General features: G+C 40.0%; 1 protein-coding gene across 10 annotated transcripts in view; it reads right to left on the minus strand.

Annotated features, from left to right (window-relative positions):
* neo1a (neogenin 1a) overlaps positions 1-8,883 on the minus strand; it is a 166,146-nt gene extending 157,263 nt beyond the window's left edge. For all 10 annotated transcript variants that reach the window (XM_086071392.1, XM_086071397.1, XM_086071389.1 and 7 more), the window contains exon 1: positions 8,332-8,883. In XM_086071392.1, coding sequence (XP_085927518.1) covers positions 8,332-8,425 — 94 coding nt within the window. In that variant the 5' untranslated portion in view covers positions 8,426-8,883. The remainder of the gene's footprint in view (positions 1-8,331) is intronic.
* Between the last annotated feature and the right edge of the window lie 13,581 nt (positions 8,884-22,464).

The following is a 22,464-nucleotide window of genomic DNA, read 5'->3' on the forward strand; positions in this document are numbered from 1 at the left end:
CCAACAAACTCCTCTCGTTTCCTAATCTGCCATTTGGTCTCATTCTAAATAAGGACATTTACAATCAAATTCAATAATACATTTGTAATCAATAAGGTTCAACACCAGTGTTTCCCACAGATTTGAAATCTACTTGGGTTGGTGGACTCCGGCGGTGGGGATGGGAGGCGGGTTGGACAGGAGGTAGGTCTCAGTGCTGTAACTACATCTCCTCGAGCCTCACGATCCACAAGTGAGTGACGGCGAACTAACGTTACATGCGGTATATCCTGTCGCGACACGTTTTTTTTTTCTTTTTAAATATATTTGTAATACATTTTCTTGAAAACTTCTTGGGTGGTGGCCAATTTACTTGGGTGGCCTGCCCAAGTATTAACATGGTGTGGGAAACACTGAACACCCATTTTGTCATACAAAATCAACACAAAAACTTAAATGTAAATGTAAACCTCTCTAGTGCTATATTTTAACAGACACATTTTTTTCATGCTGCTTTTTTTTTTCCATTCAAGTCAGGAAAACTCACCGCCTTGTTTAGAGAACAGCTGTTCAAGCTCAGATGTGGAACATCAGTTTGTATAAAAAGTCACAAAACAGCCATCCGTGTCTAAAGTTGCCAAGAGCCACAGGCCGGGCACAAGACGATGGCAGCCGGCGAGATTAAGCAGTGCCCACAATCGACTCTCTGTGACTGAGAGCCTCCACACCCTACCAGCACATGAAAAGCTCCTTTGACTGACTGAAGCCTGAGAAGCTCTCTGTGTAACATAGTTGATACTGTACTCAAAGAGCATGAATGCAGTCTCTCCCATATAAACACACCGACTCCACCACAGTGCAGATGAGCTGACAAATGACTGAAAATCTATGTTGGGCTTTAAATGGGTAGGTGATCAATCGTGAATGCTGTTTGATTCTTGATTCTTGCGTTGCTCTTAAAAAACGCAAGCTAATTAACAGCTGCACTACATCGCAAAACCGCACCATTGAGAAGACCTTCAGGTGAATTTATCACATCCTGGAAGTCTTCCAAAGAGACAGCAGAGAATAAATTCATGTCTGAGAGCTGCAGGATGCTGGCACTCCAGCAGGTATGGCGCAATCAAATCAAGGTTATTAATCAGTTAAAATGCCATAATTTGTGACCTCAACGGCTGCCAAGATGAAGACTCACCACCTCACTATTACATTAACTATAAATTACCTTAATTGCGTTTTTAGCTCGCAACGAAACGATGATCAGTGCAAGCGTTGCCAAACTACTGAGACATGAATGTTTGTGATTTGCATGAGATCTATTTGAGACTGAACTGTTAAGTGTTACAGCTCACTGCAAACCAGCTGCACTATTTTGCCTGAATTTCTTCAAGACACAATTAATCAACTCCACGCAATCTGATATGAAGGCCTCTATGCACCAATCGGACGTCAGCCAATGTGCCTGTGGCGTTGGCCTGACCGTCGGCACATCACGCCGGAAAAATACTGGAAATGCACATTGCAACAGACAGACACCAACACCAACTATTAAGTGCCTTCTGTGCATGTGTGAGAATATCCCTCCATACCATCAGCGGCAGTAGTCCTCATTGTTATTAAACGGCAATCAGAAAGCCCTCTATGGGAGCGGGATATAAACATGTATGTTAACAATGCCTACCACATTCTTTTTCACTCATGATGCACACCCTCATGCTCTTTACAGAATATCATATCGTGTAGTCTAAAAGTAAATCCCACCTGACCTACCCAGTTGTGTCTCTATGGACATACCCTTTGACGGCAATTAATACCAATGACAGTCTCTCTTGAACCACAGTGATTAATTCATCTTCTCAATCTTCTGTCCAGACAGCGATTATACGTCCAAAAGCGAAGTGTGATCATGTGCAATATGGGCAAAATTGTAAACATCACTTCCTGTTCTTGCTCCATCCGCTGGCTGGATTCGCTAGCTAACAGACACAGCCAATCAAGAGTATGCAAATGTCAAGAAGATTTGCCGCCATGCCGACAACTACGCTACAACGGTGACTTATTCATTAATCAGACACCACATGCCGATGCCTGGCCACTTCCCAACTCTGGACAATTAAACCTACATATAGAGCATGTAAAGAAACTGTTCAACAAATCTCAGCAGGCAAGACTGTCAAAATAAAACCAATTTGTTTCAAACATGAGCAGCCCACTGGATGCTAACATACATTGAGGCTTCAGGACAAAAGCATGACAAGTGGTGTTTATCAGAGCACCACAGAAGCTGACGTACACAGCAAGAAAAAGATCACAAAAACAAAGGTCTGATTTCAAACTCCTCTGTCTATGCTTTGCTTTTCCTGTCAGCTCCAAAGAAGGCTTTTCTCTCCCAGAAGTCATTAAGCCTCACCATTACTCAATCACAGCAGAACAAGAAAGCCTGGTAAGCATAACAGCAGCACAGGGAATACAATTACAAAGTTTTAGAAATAAGTAAAAGAAAAAAAGAGAGACATATTCAAATGACATGTACAACAATAAGAAAAATGTAGCATTCCTCGGGTTACAATGAAGTCTGGAAGAAGTTGTCACACTGGTAACCTTCAACAGCTCTATTGCTTGACAGTGCTCAACATTTTCAAAGCTCCATACGCACTCCTTTTGTTGTGCTTGTCTGTACTCAAAAGAGCCAACAGACACAAAGAATCAATAACAAATAGCAGTTCATATGTATGTATATATATATATCAATGTTCTAACAGTAACCTAGGGCCATTGCAAGACTGCCGTATTATTTTTTTTCCACTAATCATCCAGCCCCATTTTTTTAGCAGTTTGGTTAGTTTATGCATCATTGGGGGTGTGAATTGCCTAGTACCTGGCGATTTCGATTCGTATCACGATTCATAGGTCATGATTCGATTCGATACCGATTAATCCTGATACAAATCTATAAATTGATTATTGCGATTTTTTAAGCTCAAATTTAGAAAATACTTATACGTAAACTTGTACATGTACACTGCAAGATCTGTATGAAAATGTATTTATTTATCTGAAATTTTAGGCTTATAACTGTGAGCCACTTTATTTAACAAACAATCTGTTGCAATCTGTTTCATGTTTGAACAGCATTGAAATAAATTAAGGATTAATGTTACCTTAATATAACATTATTCCATGCTTAACGTGTGAACCCTAACCCTAAGTAAGACGTTTTGTTTAATATTCGAATAAAAAATTGATGTTTAAAAATCGATTCGGCCGCATATCAATCGATTCGAGAATTGCGCGCTGTAATAACGCGATATATTGCCAAATCGATTTTTTTTAACACCCCTATTCATCATAGCTCGTGGTAGTGTAGAAATTATTTAGAACGTAGTTTTCACTGCTGTTGTCGCTCACAGCCAGTTCACGCCCAACACAGAGTTGTTCCTTATAGGCTTAAAGAAAACAGTTTAAAGAAGCAAATTAGTAAAATATGGACTATTCATGTAATACGTTAAGTTTCGATCTTCTTCTAATCTTTTTTGTTTTGTTATTGCCAAACTTCTGCTCCACGCTTCTGTCCATTTATCAGCAATAAATAGTAAAAACGACTGGAAATGTGTATTGACTTTGCCAGTTGATTTGTGTGCACCCCTAAAATTTGAGGTTAGGGGCCACTCCTAGTAATAAAAAGTTAGTCTGGAGCCCTGTAAATTGCAGGAAAAATAACGTCTTGCGTCTCACTGTGTTCCAATGCGTACAAATGTCCCTTCAGATTTCTCTACTTTTATTATTTCAATAGAACTGGTGAGCCAAGGATGGCTGTAAAAAGCCTCGTTTTAACGTGAAATGTGTCCAGCTCCGTAACAGCTTCTGATTCTGAGACTCTTGAATAATATTTCTTGTATGGTCAAATGTATTCAAACTCAACTCAAGATTCCCTTATTCAGTAAAAGTTGAACCACCTTTTGGTGATGTCTGCACTGTGGATTTTTGTTGTTGCGTTTTATGTCATCAAATTTCGACTACATGAACTACTTGACCTTGTAGGTGCATGTTTCTCTACCAGCTAATAAAGTTACACATAATACCCATACCCTAAACCCTCCAAAATTAAGAAGGTAAATAGAAGTATTTCAAAACAGTGGATTACAAGTACATCATGAAAACAATAGGATGTGAGAGGGCTATACAAGTTTTACTGCATAACAATATGAACAGCTGCTCTAAGAAAGACCACTACACATAAATTGCAGAGAATTCAGCTTTGGCCATCTTGTGGTCACTAGTGCACCTCTCTGCAAATACATATTACATATTAACTACAGTAACTATTTTAAACATTATGCTGATAAGCAATCAATAAATGAGAACAAATTTTAAGGTGTTCCAATTAATGTGGTCACAAAACCAAAATTATGACTTTGATACCGCACCTGTATAAAGTACATTGATACCTACCTAGTATACTTAATCAAAATCATGGCAGAAGCCAAAACTGATCAGTAAAAGCAGCAGAATCATAGATGGCGGCCCGCCAGACCTTTATAGCACTGGGGGAAACCCTGTACTCGTCATCATTTTATTTTCTGATTGTTCTTGTTTATGTTAGATTTACAGTTGAGTTTTTGTAGTGAATAATCATGTTTATACATTGTGATTTCACACACAATCTTAACAATTGATTATAATTTTTCCCATAATCGCCGAGCCCTAATACAACCCTAGTTTAAATTTGGGCAAGAGACTTCGTGCATGCATGTCAAATGAGTGTGCAAACATTGAAAAACTTCAGACAAACAGCTGATGCACATTAATTCTGCTATGCCGAAAAATGGCAGCATGTGAAATTGAGAGAGGTCCACTGTGCAAATAACTGAGGCCTTGGCTAAAGTTGAACAGCATGAACAAACCCTGCAGTGCAACGTTTTTAACTAGATTAATTTACGAGCAAATGAGGCAACAGAAGTGCATTGTTGGATGAACTAAAAGCCTCTTTTTTTTTTTAAACTGTGCCACAATAGGCAACTGAAAGTTTAATTTGGGTAATACCACAGCCCCATCGAACCCCCAACAGAAGCACCAGCAGATGTGACACCGTGTATTCAAGAGATATTGATCTGTCTTTCCCCTAACAATTACACGCCATAAACTGTGACAGTCGGTGCAAATGATTTCAATAAATGCTGTCACTTTGACCAGCCCACGATGCCCTACGAGCACAGACTTTGTAGCCCTACAATAGTGGCAGTATGATCTCGTTTTCACTATGAACTCCACACCTCTTGCATCAAAAGCACTGAGCATCATCACACTGAGTGTGCACACTCTCTACTATGGCAGACCCAAAAAATGTCCAATGTGGGGAGGGGGATTCATTAGTTGAGCAGATGAATCAAACACTTGGCAAAGTACACAGTTATCCAAATCTCTAGATAGAGATCATTAGGACTTTATGCACACTCTAAACCCATAAATAAATAATCACTGAACTGTATACTCAATATGGTAGACAGCAAGCGCCACTGATGCTTTGCTTGGACATGTTACTGCTATTTTACCCAATGGTTTGAAGTATAAACAGCAAGTCTCTATTACTACACTACACTCTCCAATTAGTCAACATCCACAAAAAGTATTTCAAACCAGTTTGGTAGCCCACGCTGGTAACTGTCTTTTGCCGCATGATCATCAGAGTGAGTCCTAGGCCCCGCCGCAGACCGAGCAATGTCGCACATTGGGCGGGTTTCGGACACTCATTTTAGTCACTAGTTTTACTGGGATTGGGAATTTAAATCACCGGTGGACGTGATGGCCAATCAAAAACACAATGTCGTATCATGTGAGCTTTCAAAGACAAAATATACTTTATGGGTCGTACCAATGAATTAAGTACTGCATATACAGAATCGTCTCTGTTGCCATAATGCACAAAAACATTCACATTGAAAATTCAGCTTCCGTGTACAACGTGACGTATAGTTTACCGCCAAACCGTAACAATACATATACCGTATACACACACACACACACACACACACACACACACACACACACACACACACACACACACACCGTGCTTTAAAATAGTACTAAATTACATATTCTCAGGACTACATGCTTTGAAGTTTGCATCTTAAACAATGGTGTGGTTAATTCATGAATTTTTACAGGCTAATGAGTAGGAATGTAATAATATCCAAACATCATGATACGATAATTATCATGCTATGATCCTTCCGATAAATATCATCTTATTATGGGGAGAAATTGAAAAATGCTGGTACGACTGATTTACGGGATTGATAACCACCACCACAGTATGTCCGGTTAGAACATACTTTTGTTCATGTGAGAAATAATCCGACCAGGTTTTTTTCTTTGGGGTTTTTAATTTGCTTGTGTGGGCGTGTGTGGTTTCTGAATAACAAAAAATACAAGTGAGCAATTGTATGTAAATGTCTAATTAGCTCAGATCATAATGATACATGTAGGTCAAATAGCACAGATAACATTAACCTCAATGTACATACAATCACTAATAACGCTTAATATTGACGCACTTACTTGATAATGCATGTACATGTGAATCGGTTCTATTTGTAGAGGAACTCAACCATGTTACGTTTGTTATTTTCAATGAGCTTTTTGTTGTTCCTTGCACCTGCCCGTTTAACACAAAAACCAAGTTACACAAGTTACCCTGATTTACTCAAATGCATCACTTACTGCTATATCTGATAGATACGTTACGTTAAAGAACACTAGAGACATGAATTTATTACTATTCATTTTTTTCCCTTTACAGTCTATATACACACAATTTCACAAAAAATCACTAAAGTATCTTCAAAGCAACGTTTTGGAAAGGCTTGAGAAGAACATCAGCGTGCCAATGAAAACAACAGTTGTTTGAAAAGTCTGCGGGCCATGGTACATCTCTAAGGTGGTCTGTGTTAATAAAACCTTGTGCATAGTGCTGTGTAAAAGCAGAGAGGGTGGCCAAATGTTTACACATTTCAGCAAGTTATTTGCATTGTCCGCTGGGAGACAATCAGCACACAATTCAGTCCCAGCGGGATTACAGAGATAAGATAGGGCCTAAGTGGATTTTACACTGCCAACAGCAACTTGTTTACAAAAGCCAAACTTTTTGTGGAATGTTACAACAACTTGCAAAGGGAGGAGTTGGAAGAAAAGCAGCCACATTTGAACAGATCAGGCAGAATTTTAATTAAAAGCAAGGCAATCTGTTGAGTCTGTACCTGGCCCGAGGGGACAAACTTGTCTACAACTCTGCCAATTTGGGATGACTATGTTAAGACCTTCAAGTAAACGCGTTGTGGATAAACTGATATTTTGAGGGGGGTGGGGACTGGTACCCCATAATTAGTAATTTGAGATTCATCCACTACGTGTGGGTCCCAGTCCAATTCTCTGGAATCAATCAAACCTCCTAAAGGAACTCCCTGGTCCCCCTAATCTCCTGGTTTTATTACTTTCCAGACAGTCAGCCTGTTTCACCCTACCCCCATCTCCCTCTTTTGTATGGGTCTCCTACCAACTAAACCAAGGAGGGGCTTTTTTCCACACACTCCCTCTCTCTCTCTCCTGCCTCCCTTTCCACCACTGCAGAACTCCTCATGGAGGAGAGGGTCTTTCATCAGGCTTCATACGCATGCAGAGACCCGTCAGTCGCAGGCTTTTCTTCTTTACGAAGCCTTTCCCAGCACATGAACAGCCTTTTCTCACACGTAACCTGGGCCAAACCCTTTTAGTCTTTTCCAAACACGTGCTTTGAAAGGCTGCGACAACACAGTCAAGATGTGGTATGCGATAAACCCAAACAGGCATTTTCTATCATTATACTTAAAATGGCAACAGATTGCCAACAGTGACTTGGGCTCAAGCTGCAATCAATAGCTCTCTGATGTCTAACAATGAACAAGGGGGGTGTGGGTAGTGACATTTCCTACAACCGAACACCACCAGTTGGACTGATGGTGAAAAGCTAATGAATTGCGAATGTGTTTATCCATCAGCTAAACGTGTATTGACACCCAGGTAATGAGATGTCGACTGGACTGATGGTGCCGCTTCCCACTCTTGATAGTGACTATTTGCATAGAGGCCAACACATTCATGAGCACAAAACACGTGTTTGGTTCGCATTCCACATTCAAAACACCAAATCAATTTTGGTGGAGACATGGCATCCAAATGTGCAATGGTGACGGGTCAAACAAGTCTACTTTTAAACTCGGCTTTTCTGCGACAATTTGAGCGTTGTTCGTCCACCCCACGGCGCGTTATGATTAAAGTTTCCACACTTTGAGAAAGAAAAACGAGTGAGACGTGTACCTTTGTCGACATGCTTGGCCGCCGTGCTCTCCGTGCATAGAAAGGTGAGACAGGAGAGGAGAGAGAGGAGCAACAGAGCTCCCCGCTCGGCCATCACTTTTCACAAATAAATCTTGGCAGGCTTCAGGAATCCCGGCTTTTAAAATAAATCCTTTCCCCCAAAATCCTGAAAATGCGCCAATAAAAAAAAGTTCAAATCGGCAAACCGCGAAGGCGCGTGCGGAGCCAGGTACTTAGAAAAGCGTCCGGGTAAAACATGGAGCTGAGAAAGAGAGCGCCGCAGGTTATGCACACTCTTTTCGCAACTTGGTCGAGGCAGAGGTCGGAAGAAAAAATCACTCATCAATCCATGACTACGGACGCGCAGCGCAACGGAGAGCAGAGCGGGCGATGGACGTCCAGCACGCCGACCTCTCCACTCAAATGTCGGCACAAACAAGAACGAGCTCGTCAAGGGGGAAATGAGATCCAGGCAGAAAGAGAAATCTCGACCGTAGCCAGCTCGCCGCTCACGGTTGGGACGTGAGCGTGAGGGAGCAGCGTGGTGGAGGGAGGAGGGGGAGGTTGAGGAGGGCTGGAACTCCTCTGGCTCCCCGGAAAACAGGGCGTGGAGCATCACGGAATTTTGATCCTGGTGGCTTGTTCAGGCAGCCACTAAAATGTGGTGAGGAGTTTGTTTTTGAAATTCAAGTCAGTTAAAATACATTTTGCTATTAGTTCCAATTTTGTTATTGACTTAGAATTTTCGGTTAGTTTTGCTCATTTTAATATAGATAATAGATTATTATTTTTAATCCTTCCTTTTAGTTTAGTTTGTATTAGTTAATAGGCTATTTGTTTTGTGTGTGTGTGTGGGGGTGGGGGGGGGGTGTGGGGGGTGTTTTTAATACAGTGTATTCGGTGGTAAGGTCACAATAAGCGTGTATGTAATAAAAACTAAGCAAAAAGATAACATTTTAAAAATGTTCTAGTCACTACCAGAAGAAGAAATCAAATTATATACAACATTCAAGTGCAGTGCTTCCAAGGTTAGATGTAGATATCGTGCCTGGTCAAAAGTCACAGTATCCAGGACACACCTGTACATTACAATGTACAGTAAAGTCAATTAAACATATTGTATAGGCATAGACCGATTAACGCCGAGTATAGGCGCAGATATTCGGCATTTTGATGAATATCGGCATCAGCCTTTTGTAAAATTCTGATGGCAAACAAGAGAACAGTTTAAAACTGTGCTAACTTCTGGAAACTATCATGTATTTACATGTTCTGTTAACTTTATAAGAGATGCTGCCGAACCAGTGAACTCTCTGTACTTTTTGTTTTTTGTTTGAAATTAAACAGAGATACGTTGAAAGTTCAACATTTCAGTTATTTAGAAATTTGGGGAAACTTATTTACTGTAGAAAAGGGGGATATTTACTTTTCAACATTTTCATTATTTTTTTAAGACATGCTGGTTAGCCTGGGAACTCCCAGAACGTTTTGTTCTAATTAAAAAAACAAAGATGTCTATTGTAGTGTAATAACATGTTTAAAAACATTTCAACAAAGTGAGTTGGAATTTTTATTTTAAAAAACTTTGACACCAATATTTTCCATTTTCCTGAAAGTTAATATTGAGTCCAAATACCTCCTTGACTACTAATAATCGGTAGTAGCACTGACAAAAAAATACTGGTCCATCTCTAATTGTAACACCCTCGTATGTAGTTAAAGGATGACAGTCATTGTGGCTCTTCAGTTGCTTTATTCCCCTTAAGTGGTAATAGGATGCACATTCATTCAAGAGCTGCTCTCGGCCACAACTCACATTTACAGAAAACTTTCATGACTTTTCCGAATGCCGTCACAAGACTAACCCTGTGGAGCAGCAACATTTCTTGCCATCAAGGAACACCGTCTTCATACTGGGGCTGCAACTAATTATTATTTTAACAATTTAATTTCAAGGTTTGTACCCCCTTAATTTTTGTTTTGTTTATGAAACCAGATTTCATTAAGCAAATTTATGAAATGTCCTCCTAATTGCGATTAAGAAGCCACACACATTTCCTAATTGCTGTGCTTGATTGCAATTGATCTATAGAAACATGCTAATAAGGAGTGGTATTTAGATAATTTCAACACAATTATATTGCATAATAAACGTAATGTGTACAAAGTAATGTTTTTGTACTTTTATTTTTACTTAAATGGCTACGAAATTGATCAGACCTGTTTAGAATTCAGTTAAAGACACAAAGTCATAAAGGCCAAAATTTCAAATTGTGGTTGCCAGATGATAGTTACACATTTCATGGATAAACATGTGCTTAGTTTACATCTCATCATTGTAAGGGTTAAACAAGGTTTATTATGATATATAGTACATACCAAAAACTCCAGTCATATAATTACAACATCGTAGAGCTTAGTTATTTAAATATAGAGGCAGTATTTCAACATCTGTAACTTGACTCAACAGATGACGTCGCTCGGTGGCTGGAAATCCGAAGAAAGGCTTAAGTAGTAAAAATAGTCCCCTAAGCTTCAGATAAAGTTGCTTAAAATGATCCCTGGGGCAGATTGTATTGTATTTTGGCAGGGAATGAAAAAGACAATAAAAGTGACAGTGAGGCTATGATTCCAAGGAGAAACCACCCTCTGCTTGTGACTTGGCTTAAGGGGGAATGGAATGAGGAAAAACAGGCCTTGTCAGTCCTAAGCCTGCATCAGAGTGTAAAAACAAAGATTTTCACTTAGAAATATGGAACAGCTCCCTCCGCTGGTCTAAAAACCCCACGGCATACTCATCATGTCCAGTCTACCCTTTTGCTAAATTGGTGTGCCTCAGGGCTCACATTTTAGGTCAGTCTTTTAAAAAAAAAAAATTATATACAGTACAAGTGTTTACAAAAACACGTAACTGAAAGAAATTAGCCTCATTAGCAGGAGTACAATGTTGTTTATGTTTATCTTCAATTGTGAGTCTGATATCCAACACATTTAACACATTTTGTGTAACCTGAAAAGAACACGCCACACATTTTAGTAGCGCAGAGGAACAAAGATATGAGTTTCATTTGAAAGTTGCGCCATGCTTTTTTGGGGGTGGGGGGGCAACACACCAAAGAATCAACAGAATGTAGAACTCCCTGAAGTATTTTTAATTTAATGTTAAGCTTTAGCTATGTATGCAGATGTATACTTGATTGCATAAGTGATGAAATAAGGTCGAATAAATTCCAAAGCATTGTTTTCATACAAAGCAAGTAAATATTGAAATTTACTGTTGGTAGGGTGTTCTCAATTTTAGTAGCACTTTTCAGAATGACTGAATATAGCATCAAATATAAATTCAGCTTATACCTCTCCTGTCATCAGTTATTCATTGTCTCAAATTCTCTGTTCACATTACTTTTTTTGTTGATTTGTATCACGTTGGACATAATAAGTTCACCTTTACATACACTTACATAACTGAGTTACAAACTCGGACCATTGTTTACACATTGTTGGAGTTGATTCTCTACAGTGACATAAGAAACAAATGAGACAAATGAGTTACCAAAAATAAAACTTGTTTAAACTCTATTTATAATGAATATTGGGAACAAGGGCCCAAAATGATTAGTAATAATAATACATCAGACTTATACAGCACTCTTCTAGACACTCAAAGATGCTTTACAATGGAACAGATACATTATTAATGCACTCACACTGTGGCGATAAGCTACTTAAGTAGCCACAGCTGCCCTGGGGCAGGCTGACGGAAGCGTGGCTGCCAGTTTGATCCTATGGCCCCTCCGACCACCACCAAACATCCACACCTTTCATACACCAGTGAGTAGCACTGGAGGCAATGTGTGTGAAGTGCCTTGCCCAAGGACATAACGACACATGACTTGGGGAGAGCAGGGATTGAACAGCCAACTTTCTGGTTACTGGACAACCGTCTCTACACCCTGAAATATATCATTTAAAAACAAACTCCTGTGCATTTTTGTATGTGTGTATGTGTTTGTAAAGAACCACCAAGAGCCAAATACCACCAAAGGGGAAAATAAATAAATAATGATGATTTCATACTCAGTGTAAAATCTGGACCTGTTGAGTTGAACACAAAGCAAATACATCTGTTGTATGACTGTCAACAGTGGGATGCACAGGTTAATTGTACCTTCTGTCATCTACTGGAAAAGCATTTAATTGCTCTGCCTGTCACTACGTATCGCTGGCATGGATAGATGAGCAAAGGTACAGTATTTTTAGGTAACAATTTTTGGACCAATATAGTGCAATTGGATCATTTCCCATGGCACGCATGAAGATCTCTTATGGCACTCTAATGTACCACGGGCCGTGGCACATCACTGCAATACATACAGGACCACTCACTTTTACCTTTACTTCAAACACATAAGAAATGTAAACGACTTAGTAAGTTTAAGTTCAATACTTAAACAAATAAGTACATTTAATGTGAACATTTAAATTTGGATATTTACAGTAAATACTTAATATTCTACAAAGAGACATTAACTTCTACCAATGTTATTTTATGTTAGGATGCTTGTACGTTTATTCAGGTACTTCAAAAAAGACTGCTTGAGATACTGTGTAACTGAGTCAGAGTTGTATTTATGTAAGATATTACGGAAATGGCACCTTAGATGATGCCATAAAGCGCCACAGACTGCAGTCATGGTCATTGTACCATTACAGGACTGACCATTATAAAATAATGGAAAACCTTAATTACTACCTGAGATATATTTTTTAAAAAAATGAAGTCCATTCTAGCATGACGCTAAACTGCTCCACTGCTTGGTTTTCTCGTTATAAAGAGGTGATATAATAAGAGTGTTTCATTGTGAAGTTGCTAGTTAAAGTCAACTCATATCCACAGGCCAATTAAATAATGCACATGCACACTATTCAGCTCAAATTGTTTGACAATGTTTTTCAGCTCACAGCCTGTTGCCTGACGTTGAGGGGATACAGTTCTCTCGGATTATTGGACAAGGTTATAACAAATGGCTAACATTACAAAAATATATACATTGGTATCCTGAATTATGCAAGCGAGAGTATCCAGAGACGACAGTGTATTATTATATATGAGATTTATTGTTCCTCTTTTTATACAGTATGTAGAGGGCTGCGCAATAATGCTTGTGGCAGCCATTATGAGAAATTCGCACTCTGAGTAAATGGCGTACAGTACATGACATTTTCCATCCATCCATCATCCATCCATCCATTCATCTCCTTATTAGGCGTTTGGATGAGCTGGAGCCCACCAAAGCTAACTTTAGAGAGGGTTAATTCATAAGTCTTCACTTAACCTAACATGTTATTTAAATCTGGGGGTAAATTTGGGAAAATCCACAAACACACGAAGAAGAACATGCAAACACTAAACAGAGAGGCGAAGATTTTAACTCTGAATCCTAGAACCGCGGTGCTAACATGTGTTAGAGTAGACAATATTTATATTCTACTCTTTGCGTGTTCAATTAACTGAATGGTGAGATTCTGGTGAAGAAGTCCCTTTGCAAAGGTATCAGAAATTTCTGGTCATACAATGAATACACTCAAACCGTGTTCTGTTCAGATTGTGTGTCCTCTCCTCCGGCACATCATTATTTATTGAAAAGTGGGTGAATACAAAAAGTCTCCTCCCATCAGCCCACAGTACATTTGTTTACAACTCAGTGAATACAAGAAAATCCCCCCTTCTGTTCCCATCAGCAAGTTCAGCAAGTTCCCATAGGTATAAATCAGATTAGAGAAAAACAATAATCAGCCTGTGCCTACCCTCTTCCGACAGAGACCGGTACCAGGCTATACTCCCTTCACGATAGCAGTGGAAGAAACCCGTTGCCCTTCTTTTCTCATGAGAGTGAGACAGATAAGAATACAATACTATTCATTGAGCCATACTGAGTTAACATAATTATACCTACATATACACAGCTATAACTAAATTCAAAATGGTTAAAATATAAAGTAAAACAGTAAAAATGTTAACAATGTTAACATTAATATGGGGGGGAAGACTAAAAACATATTCCGCTCTCAGGTTGATAACGGAAAGGAGAGACGAAATTCCACAACTGGTCTACAAGGCTGCCGGCTATCTCATCAACTGATGATCATCAATCTTATCACCTCCGACCTGGGAGCCACGTCAGCTGACCCAGTGTTCGGTTCTGGAGCGGCCGTTTGGACACCGTTTTGACATCATTCAACGGATCAAGTCAAGTGCCTTTTCCTGGGCAATCATCACGAGAATCACATTTGCAGGCAATCTATTCTGGGGTTCTGCAAAAAGATGACAACGTGATCTTCTCATTCAACAAAGAACTTCATCACGAGATGGCTTCAAAGAACACATATTCGTCTGCCGATACATTGCGACACTTTTTAATGAACAACATTTTATGTTAAGCCTCACATATGTTATGCTTATTCCACTAAAAATCTTTTAAATGTATCAAATTGTTTTTTAATGTCATATGATTGCTAAACTATCTCCTCTCCTGCTAAAGGGATGTTTTAATGATAATTATTTCCACCACACAACCATTGAAAAAAATGTTTTAATGTGTTGAGCTCTCATGAGCTCAAATGAGGGAATGATGAGTTATTAACATTGTTTTTCAGTTTCAATTTATATTTTAGCCGTTTTGGATTTAGTTAACTCAGTATGGCTCAATGAATAGTATTGTATTCTTATCTGTCTCACTCTCATGAGAAAAGAAGGGCAACGGGTTTCTTCCACTGCTATCTAGAAGGGAGTATAGTCTAGTACCGGTCTCGGTCGGAAGAGACAGGCTGATTTATTATTGTTTGGGTCTAATCTGATTTGTATTTCTGGGAACTTGCTGAACTTGCTGATGGGAGGAGACTTTTCGTATTCACCCACTTTTCAATAAATAATGATGTGCAGCAGAGGGAGGGACACACAATCTGAACAGAACACGGTTTGAGTGTATTCATTGTGTGACCAGAAATTTCTGATACCTTTGCAAAGGGACTTCTTCACCAGAATCTCACCATTCAGTTAATTGAACACGCAAAGAGTAGAATATAAATATTGTCTACTCTAACACATGCTAACTACTAAGTAAACGTGTTAATCACTAATCACCACACTCCTGGTTTGAGACAGGTAGAGGACAGCTAGATTGTATATCACTAGAAGGAAGTGTATTGCTCTGTGCAGATCTCGAGGTCAGAAGACAGTCGATGAGAGGGTAGGAGGGATTGGCTGGCTAGAACAAACCATTTTTGAGGCAAGGGGGTGTGCTCTATTTTTGTTGTTAGACTATTACATTTCAACCAAGTACTGTATGGTTGCATACTTTTATAACTTAAAAAGGACATACAATAATAAAACAAAAACAATTGTAAGTAATCATCTTTAAAATGTTAATGGAGCTGTGATTCAATTTAGGGGTGCTTGAGCACCCCCAAAAATGGGCGTTCTTGTTTTTGCTCCTCATCATTAAGCACAAAAGAGCACCTTGAAGCTCAATTAATGAAGAAGTGAGTCAATAGGACAGTCATAGTCAACACAGGCGTGGTGGCCGCCGTGTCTGTGATGTGTTTAATTTAAGTGGTTTATTTTCTGCTGTCCAATGTCTGTCTACCACAGAGGTTAAAGTGTCAAAACTTTAATTTACAGACTGGTCTAGTGGTCTTATTCTTGCACCAGCCCAGTCTAACTCCCACACAACTTATGAGGGACATTTTCCCTGTCTATAATTTGTTCAGAGAAGAGCAGTTTTCCTTAAAAAATGTCCCACCCATATGAAATCACAAAGGTTAACCCAAAAAATAACCGCCTGAATAGGCAGCATATGTCTTCGTGGAAAAAAATCCACATATACTGCATAAAACATGCTTGTACTTCCTGAAGACACTGTCATATACTCTCAGACATGGACACAGATTTCACGAAGCACTTGTCTTCACTTTTCCCGCTGCCTACTGCTAAGAATTACACTAATTATCACTTGGGGTGCGGCTGAAGAATGCAGTGTACAGGCAACTTTACTATAAAGACTTTTACAGTAGCATCCCCCTAACAACAACAGTGACAAGTGAACTAAAGAAACGTTACAATACAATTACTCATATTGATTTTAAAAATGTTGTCCACACACTGCTCAAAATGATAAATGGAACACATAATCATCACTGTATGAACCAGTCAATCATACTTTCGAGACACCGACGTGTCCAGTTATGCAGGTTACAGACATTCTGATTTTTTCTAGCGACCCTGCACATGATGAGGAAAAAAATCTGCAAGTTAAGTAGCTTACTGCTCTTATAGTGCGTGGTGTACTCAACAACACACCAACCAACCAACACACAATGCACACATAACCACATCTTAGTCGCAAGTCTGTGCCTCAAACCAGATGCCTCTCATTGCATGAATGCCAAAAACAAAGATAAGCTAGCGTAGGCTAACTTATTTGGCATTGGCACTACATTGCAGTTGCAGTTGCAAACTCTTTTCTTTTTTATTGGGCTGACTAACTTGGTATGTTATACAGATACTGAACCAAAACAGCTGCTCCTCTATTTGCTCCCAAGTAGGCCATAGCAATAGCCATGTCTCGGTCTTGACCTCTAAAAGACTTGGTCTTGTTTCTGTCTCGACCTCCAAAAGTCTTGGTCTTGTCTCGTCTCGACCTCCAAAAGTCTTGGTCTTTCTTAGGCCCCGTCCAGACGGAAGCAAAGCTGACTTCGTTCCTCAAACAAATCTCGTACACGCAGAAGCATTTCAAGACTTGCGTGTCCAAAAGAAGACGCTGAGGACGTTTAACGGCTGTAAGTCTGGAGTGGCGCTGTAGCACAGCCACAGGGAATTAACGGAAAGCGTAGAAGAAGAATCAGCGGAGAAGACGAACACTTTTTCCCCCTAACTTTATTGCAATCTACAGAACAAACATGGCTTTGCATGTATCGAAACAACATGAAAAAGACGAACACAGGAGAAGTGACAATGGCGGGTGATTCAAGTACTTGTTGAACGTGAGAATAAAGAAGCTAAATATTTTGCTGCAAAAGCATAAGCAAGCTAAAGAGGCTGCGCAAAGCGACTACGACACGGCTATCCGCCATTGTTGTTGACAGACTGACGGTTCGCATGCAGTCACGCAAGAATTGGCGCATACGTCATCAATCTGCGTTAATGCGTCGTCATCGAGCTGCGACCATTACGTCATCGCTGGAGGAGTATCCTGCATATGGTGTCCAGACGGATGCGTACGGGGCGCGTTTTGAAATCTTTACATTCTGGAGCCCGGTTTCAAAAGTGATCGGTTTCAAGCTCCGAAACCGCCCCATTGTGTGGACGAACGGCCTAAACGATAAGAAAATTGTGAGGATACATTGAAACTGGCTTTCGTGTGGATGGGGCCTTAGTCTCGACCTCCAAAAGTCTTGGTCTTTCTCAATCTCGACCTTCTAAAGTCTTTGTCTTGTCTCTGTCTCGACCTCCAAAAGTCTTGGTCTTGTCTCGGTCTTGACATCCAAAAGTCTACATTGAAACTGGCTTTCGTGTGGATGGGGCCTTAGTCTCGACCTCCAAAAGTCTTGGTCTTTCTCAATCTCGACCTTCTAAAGTCTTTGTCTTGTCTCACTCTCGACCTCCAAAAGTATTGATCCTGTCTCAGTGTCAATACTCTCTAGTCTCGATAATGCCTCAGTCTCGGGTGGTGTGGTTTTGTCTACAAAATAAATATTGACCTAACACACCCCACACCACACGAAAACACATCAGACCAAATTCCTTTGGACACATTTTTACACACGTTTACCCAACTTTACAGTGTCCGAATACAAGATTTGTAAGGCTGTTTAACGTATGAAACAAAGATCAAACTTTTTATTTCTTCCTGACTTTTCAAGGAGGATTAATTTGATATTCTTTAATGTCCAAATGCTCTTTAAAATCCATAATGTCTTAGAGATTGGGCCAATGCGACAACCATTCTTTTGTATAAGAAAGACAGATAACTCCTTGGCAGCTTGGCGGTGACAGTAGTTTAGTGGTGTGCTTGAAATGTCAGTGGCTTTTAATGAATATCTAGTCAAAGCTATTAAGCCCAAGAGTTTTTGGTTGGCCAAATCTTTTCACACCACAACAGACCCACTTCTGTGCATATTTCACAGCCAGACGTGAGTGATTCTTTCTCTGGCTCATTTGCTCAATATGGCAAAGAACAGACCCTGCACTCCAAGGCCATATATGTACATTTGAGCGTAATCATGAAAGCGCAAAGGCATTTACAAGTGTGACGATGGGAAAAAGAAATGTATAATTTGTCAAAATTGGCTTCCAAAATAAATCTCACGATGCTTGATAATGCCCACTGCCCACTTCCCCCGCCTTCTCTGTTAGACTTCATCTTGAGAAGGCAGACGCTTCCTTATCATCTCAGCAGGAGCTCTCTGCGTGTAGACACTGGCCTTATAAATGGCGCTGTATAAACATGGGCTTCAAAACGAATACTCTATGCAGTGTGGAATTTGCCATGCTGGCTGCTTTGAGTTACTGGCATTTAAATATGTTTAAAGAGACCAACTGTGGAGTCCCCTGCATTTTCCCTTGCTTTATGAGTAAATATTTGCAAATTTTTGGAAAACCCTGTTGATACATTCAAATACTAAACATCCTGCTGCTGTTGTGATGAAGGCTGGTGTATGTTATGACTTGTACAGTGTTGTTCCAACTTCCAACCCCAATCAGTTTTTCATTCCTATTTTGACAACTCGGTGTGCCCGCTGCCGCTCCAGATGGGCTTGGTTTGTTTGCAGTTCATGTTACTATGAAAGGGTGGCTTTCTATCGCTCATAATGAGCATCTTTCAGATGAGTTGAAGTCACTAAGGGGCTGCGTCGACAACACGTGAGACTTTCCAAAGATGTGCAACCGCAGGCTGCCTTCCCTCTGGCTCAACTCCCACCTTCCTCTTCAGCCTCAGCTTTTGTGGTTAAGGGCCTTCTTCCTGACAGAGGAGGTTGACTGTTGTTTCTGGAATTGCCATGGCCACTTTACACGGACTCTATCTATCAACATGGACTGCAAATCCTTAAAAATTGCCAGGAGATCTGCAGTAAATCGAAAACGTGAAGTAGCACCTAATGTTCCGTGCATTTTTTTTTTTTTTACGGGGTCAAAGAAAGCATTCTTTTTGACCTGACACAAATGTAGAGGGTCTCACAAGTGTTTCATTGTGATGGTCTATGGCCAATTTTACTCGCATATTTTCTGTTATTCCCCCATCTTGCAGTTAAGCGTGAATTTGTGGCCACAGGGTTGCTGTGTAATGGTTTGTTCAAGATGGATGATCATGGGAGGTGACCGGTGGTCGGGGCACATTGAGTATATGTGGTCCAGTCTGACAATGAAATGGAAAATGCCATTTTGCTATAATGGGAAATGGGGATGCCATGTGACAGGGAAGGACGACGAGAACAGGGCCCTCCAACAGGTAAGCATAATACCACAATCTTTCTGGCAGAACAGATTGAAACGATTACTGTGAAGGGAACGTTCAGTTTAGGGATTTTTTTTTCTCCTCTTACCCTCGGATTCATACACAAGGTGGATTTTCTGACCAAAGTGAGAATGTCAAGGGTTACGGCAGTTACTGCCAGATCCTGCTTTGCTGTGTTTAGCATTTTGGATTATTTTTGGTTCCATGAGTTATGGCATGTGTGATTAAGACAAGGACTGATGATGAGATAATTACACATTTTGGAAATTATATGGTGAATTCTAGGTACTTACAACATGAAGAGTAAAAAGCAAAGTTTTGGGTGCAATAAAACCTCACTGGAATTTCCTGTCCTGACTCAGACACATTTGGTATTACGTTTTGAAATGAAAAAAACAAGACTTCCATACTGTTCAGTAAATCAAATTAACGTGAAATGGAATGTACACATTATTACATATCATCGGGACCACTTTTGAGCAACACAACATACAGTATGTGAACCTGACAGTGACAGACTCAGTTAAAGACATAACACAAAACATTAGTCATAAATTAGTAGGTTGTATTTTAGCATGAATTCAACCTTGTTAGATGAAATCACCATAAAAACATAACAAAACATAATACAACCTGTTTTCAGACCAATATCAGTACGAGTATTCAAATTTTGAGTAGTCACCGATACCGATACCATGTACTGATACCACCAGTATTTTTGATACATAACAAAAACAATGACAGAATTTCAAAGAAACACCAAATATCCCAATTTAGCACTTTCCCTTAAATAGCATGAAACTAATTGCAACTTTCTATTCTAATTTCAAGTTCCTGATCGTTAAAATGGCCTCAAGTTTGAAATAAGGCCAGGTATCGGCCCGTTACCTAGTATCTGTATTTGCCCATCCCTACAAAATATCATTGAATGGTAACTAACTGTCATTACTGTGTACAGATAGAACAGTATTTCCTGTTCATAGTTTCGCTGTGCATGGTGGAATATGGCTTAGCACATCTGCCACGCAGCTCTGAGGTTCTTGGCTCCATGTGGAGTTTGCAGGTTCTTTCACTGCTCGTGTGGGTTTTCTCTGCGTAATTCAGCTTCCTCCCACATTCAAACATGAATGTTTGGCTGACATGCTTTTTTGGGGGCTGACACTGAGTAAATGCATACAAATATAAATATTACTTTGGGTACTTTTTCTTTTGGTTTTAACCTTTCACACTCATGCATTATCTGAAACGCTTTACATTTTCGCCATGTCAAGGACAACATGTCAATTCATTAGATCAGCTTTAAACTTGGCGGCGATACAGTGGGTAGGTAGATAACTACTCAGCTTTTTTGTTTTGGGTGGTGGAGGTTGACCGAGGATGTGCGGTGACGGGAGAAAGGGCCTCACCCACGCCATGAAAAGTGGGAAAAAAATACATGAAATAAAATTTTGTCCAATTTGCATATTTCCCCTATCTGGGTCAAATAAATATAATCTTATTTTAATGACCATGATTTCAAAGTCAGAATTGTTAGATTTGTGTGTTTCCTACATGGGCAAGATGTGAAGTGAGGCTCACTTCAAATGATGCAAATCCCTCACAAACTTGTTGAGGAGTGTTGTACTGGCATGTGCCTGTTTCTGTCTCTCTTCATGTCTCCAATGTAATGCTTTCACTTCTGACAATTGCAATATGGACTCTAGTTTTGTTGTGTTACATACAGTAATTCGTTTGGCTGATCACTTGAAACTGCAGACCAAAAGCACAAGGTGAGGCAGGTATAAATCTGCCTCACTCAAGGGGGTGTATAAGAAGACAAAAGTACATGTTGGTGCTTTTCTTCTTGGCAGATGTACTGTAACAGTCTAAACAAATATACATACCTGTAATGGCCAGCTCTACTGTACATGGTTAAATTATGAATGAAACAGCACCCACATCATTGACCCTACGCAGGGTGCCGGAAGAGGAATGCACTGTGGTGAGAGTTGCGTTTCTTGAATGTTAATTATAAAATTGTGTGTGTGTGTGTGTGTGGGAGGGGGGGGGGGGGGTTGTATATGCTCGTCAAAAATTTGAATATCCTAAAAAAGTTGAATAATTTCCGTAATTCCATTCAAAAAGTGAAACTTTTCATAGATTATACAGTCAGGACCCGCTACTACCCGTGATTTCAAGTATTTATTTGTTTATTTTTACATTATTTGGGCTTCCAGCTCATAAAACGCACGAAAACAGGATGTCAAAAAATGTTGAATAATGTGAAGAAATCACCATGCATACTTCCCAGTGTTTTGCATGGGGCGGGGGGGGGACGGATGGATGGATGATATTTTCAAAACAATATGTCAATCTTCAGGCGGCACGGTGGCTAACTGGTTGGCATGCCCGCCTCCCAGTGCAGAGGACAAGAGATTGAGTCCAGGCTTCAGCCTTCCTGGGTGGAGTTTGCATGTTCTCCCCGTGCTTGCGTGGGTTTCCTCTGGGTACTCCGGTTTCCTCCCACATTCCAAAAACATGCATGTCAGGTTAATTGAACACTCCAAATTGTCCATAGGTGTGATTGTGAGTGTGGATGGTTGTTTGTCTCTGTGTGCCCTGCGATTGGCTGTTGCTCTAT

This window comes from Leptonotus elevatus, chromosome 3 (genome assembly GCF_054856555.1).
Source record: "Leptonotus elevatus isolate MCC_2025b chromosome 3, RoL_Lele_1.0, whole genome shotgun sequence".
Classification (NCBI taxonomy): domain Eukaryota; kingdom Metazoa; phylum Chordata; class Actinopteri; order Syngnathiformes; family Syngnathidae; genus Leptonotus; species Leptonotus elevatus.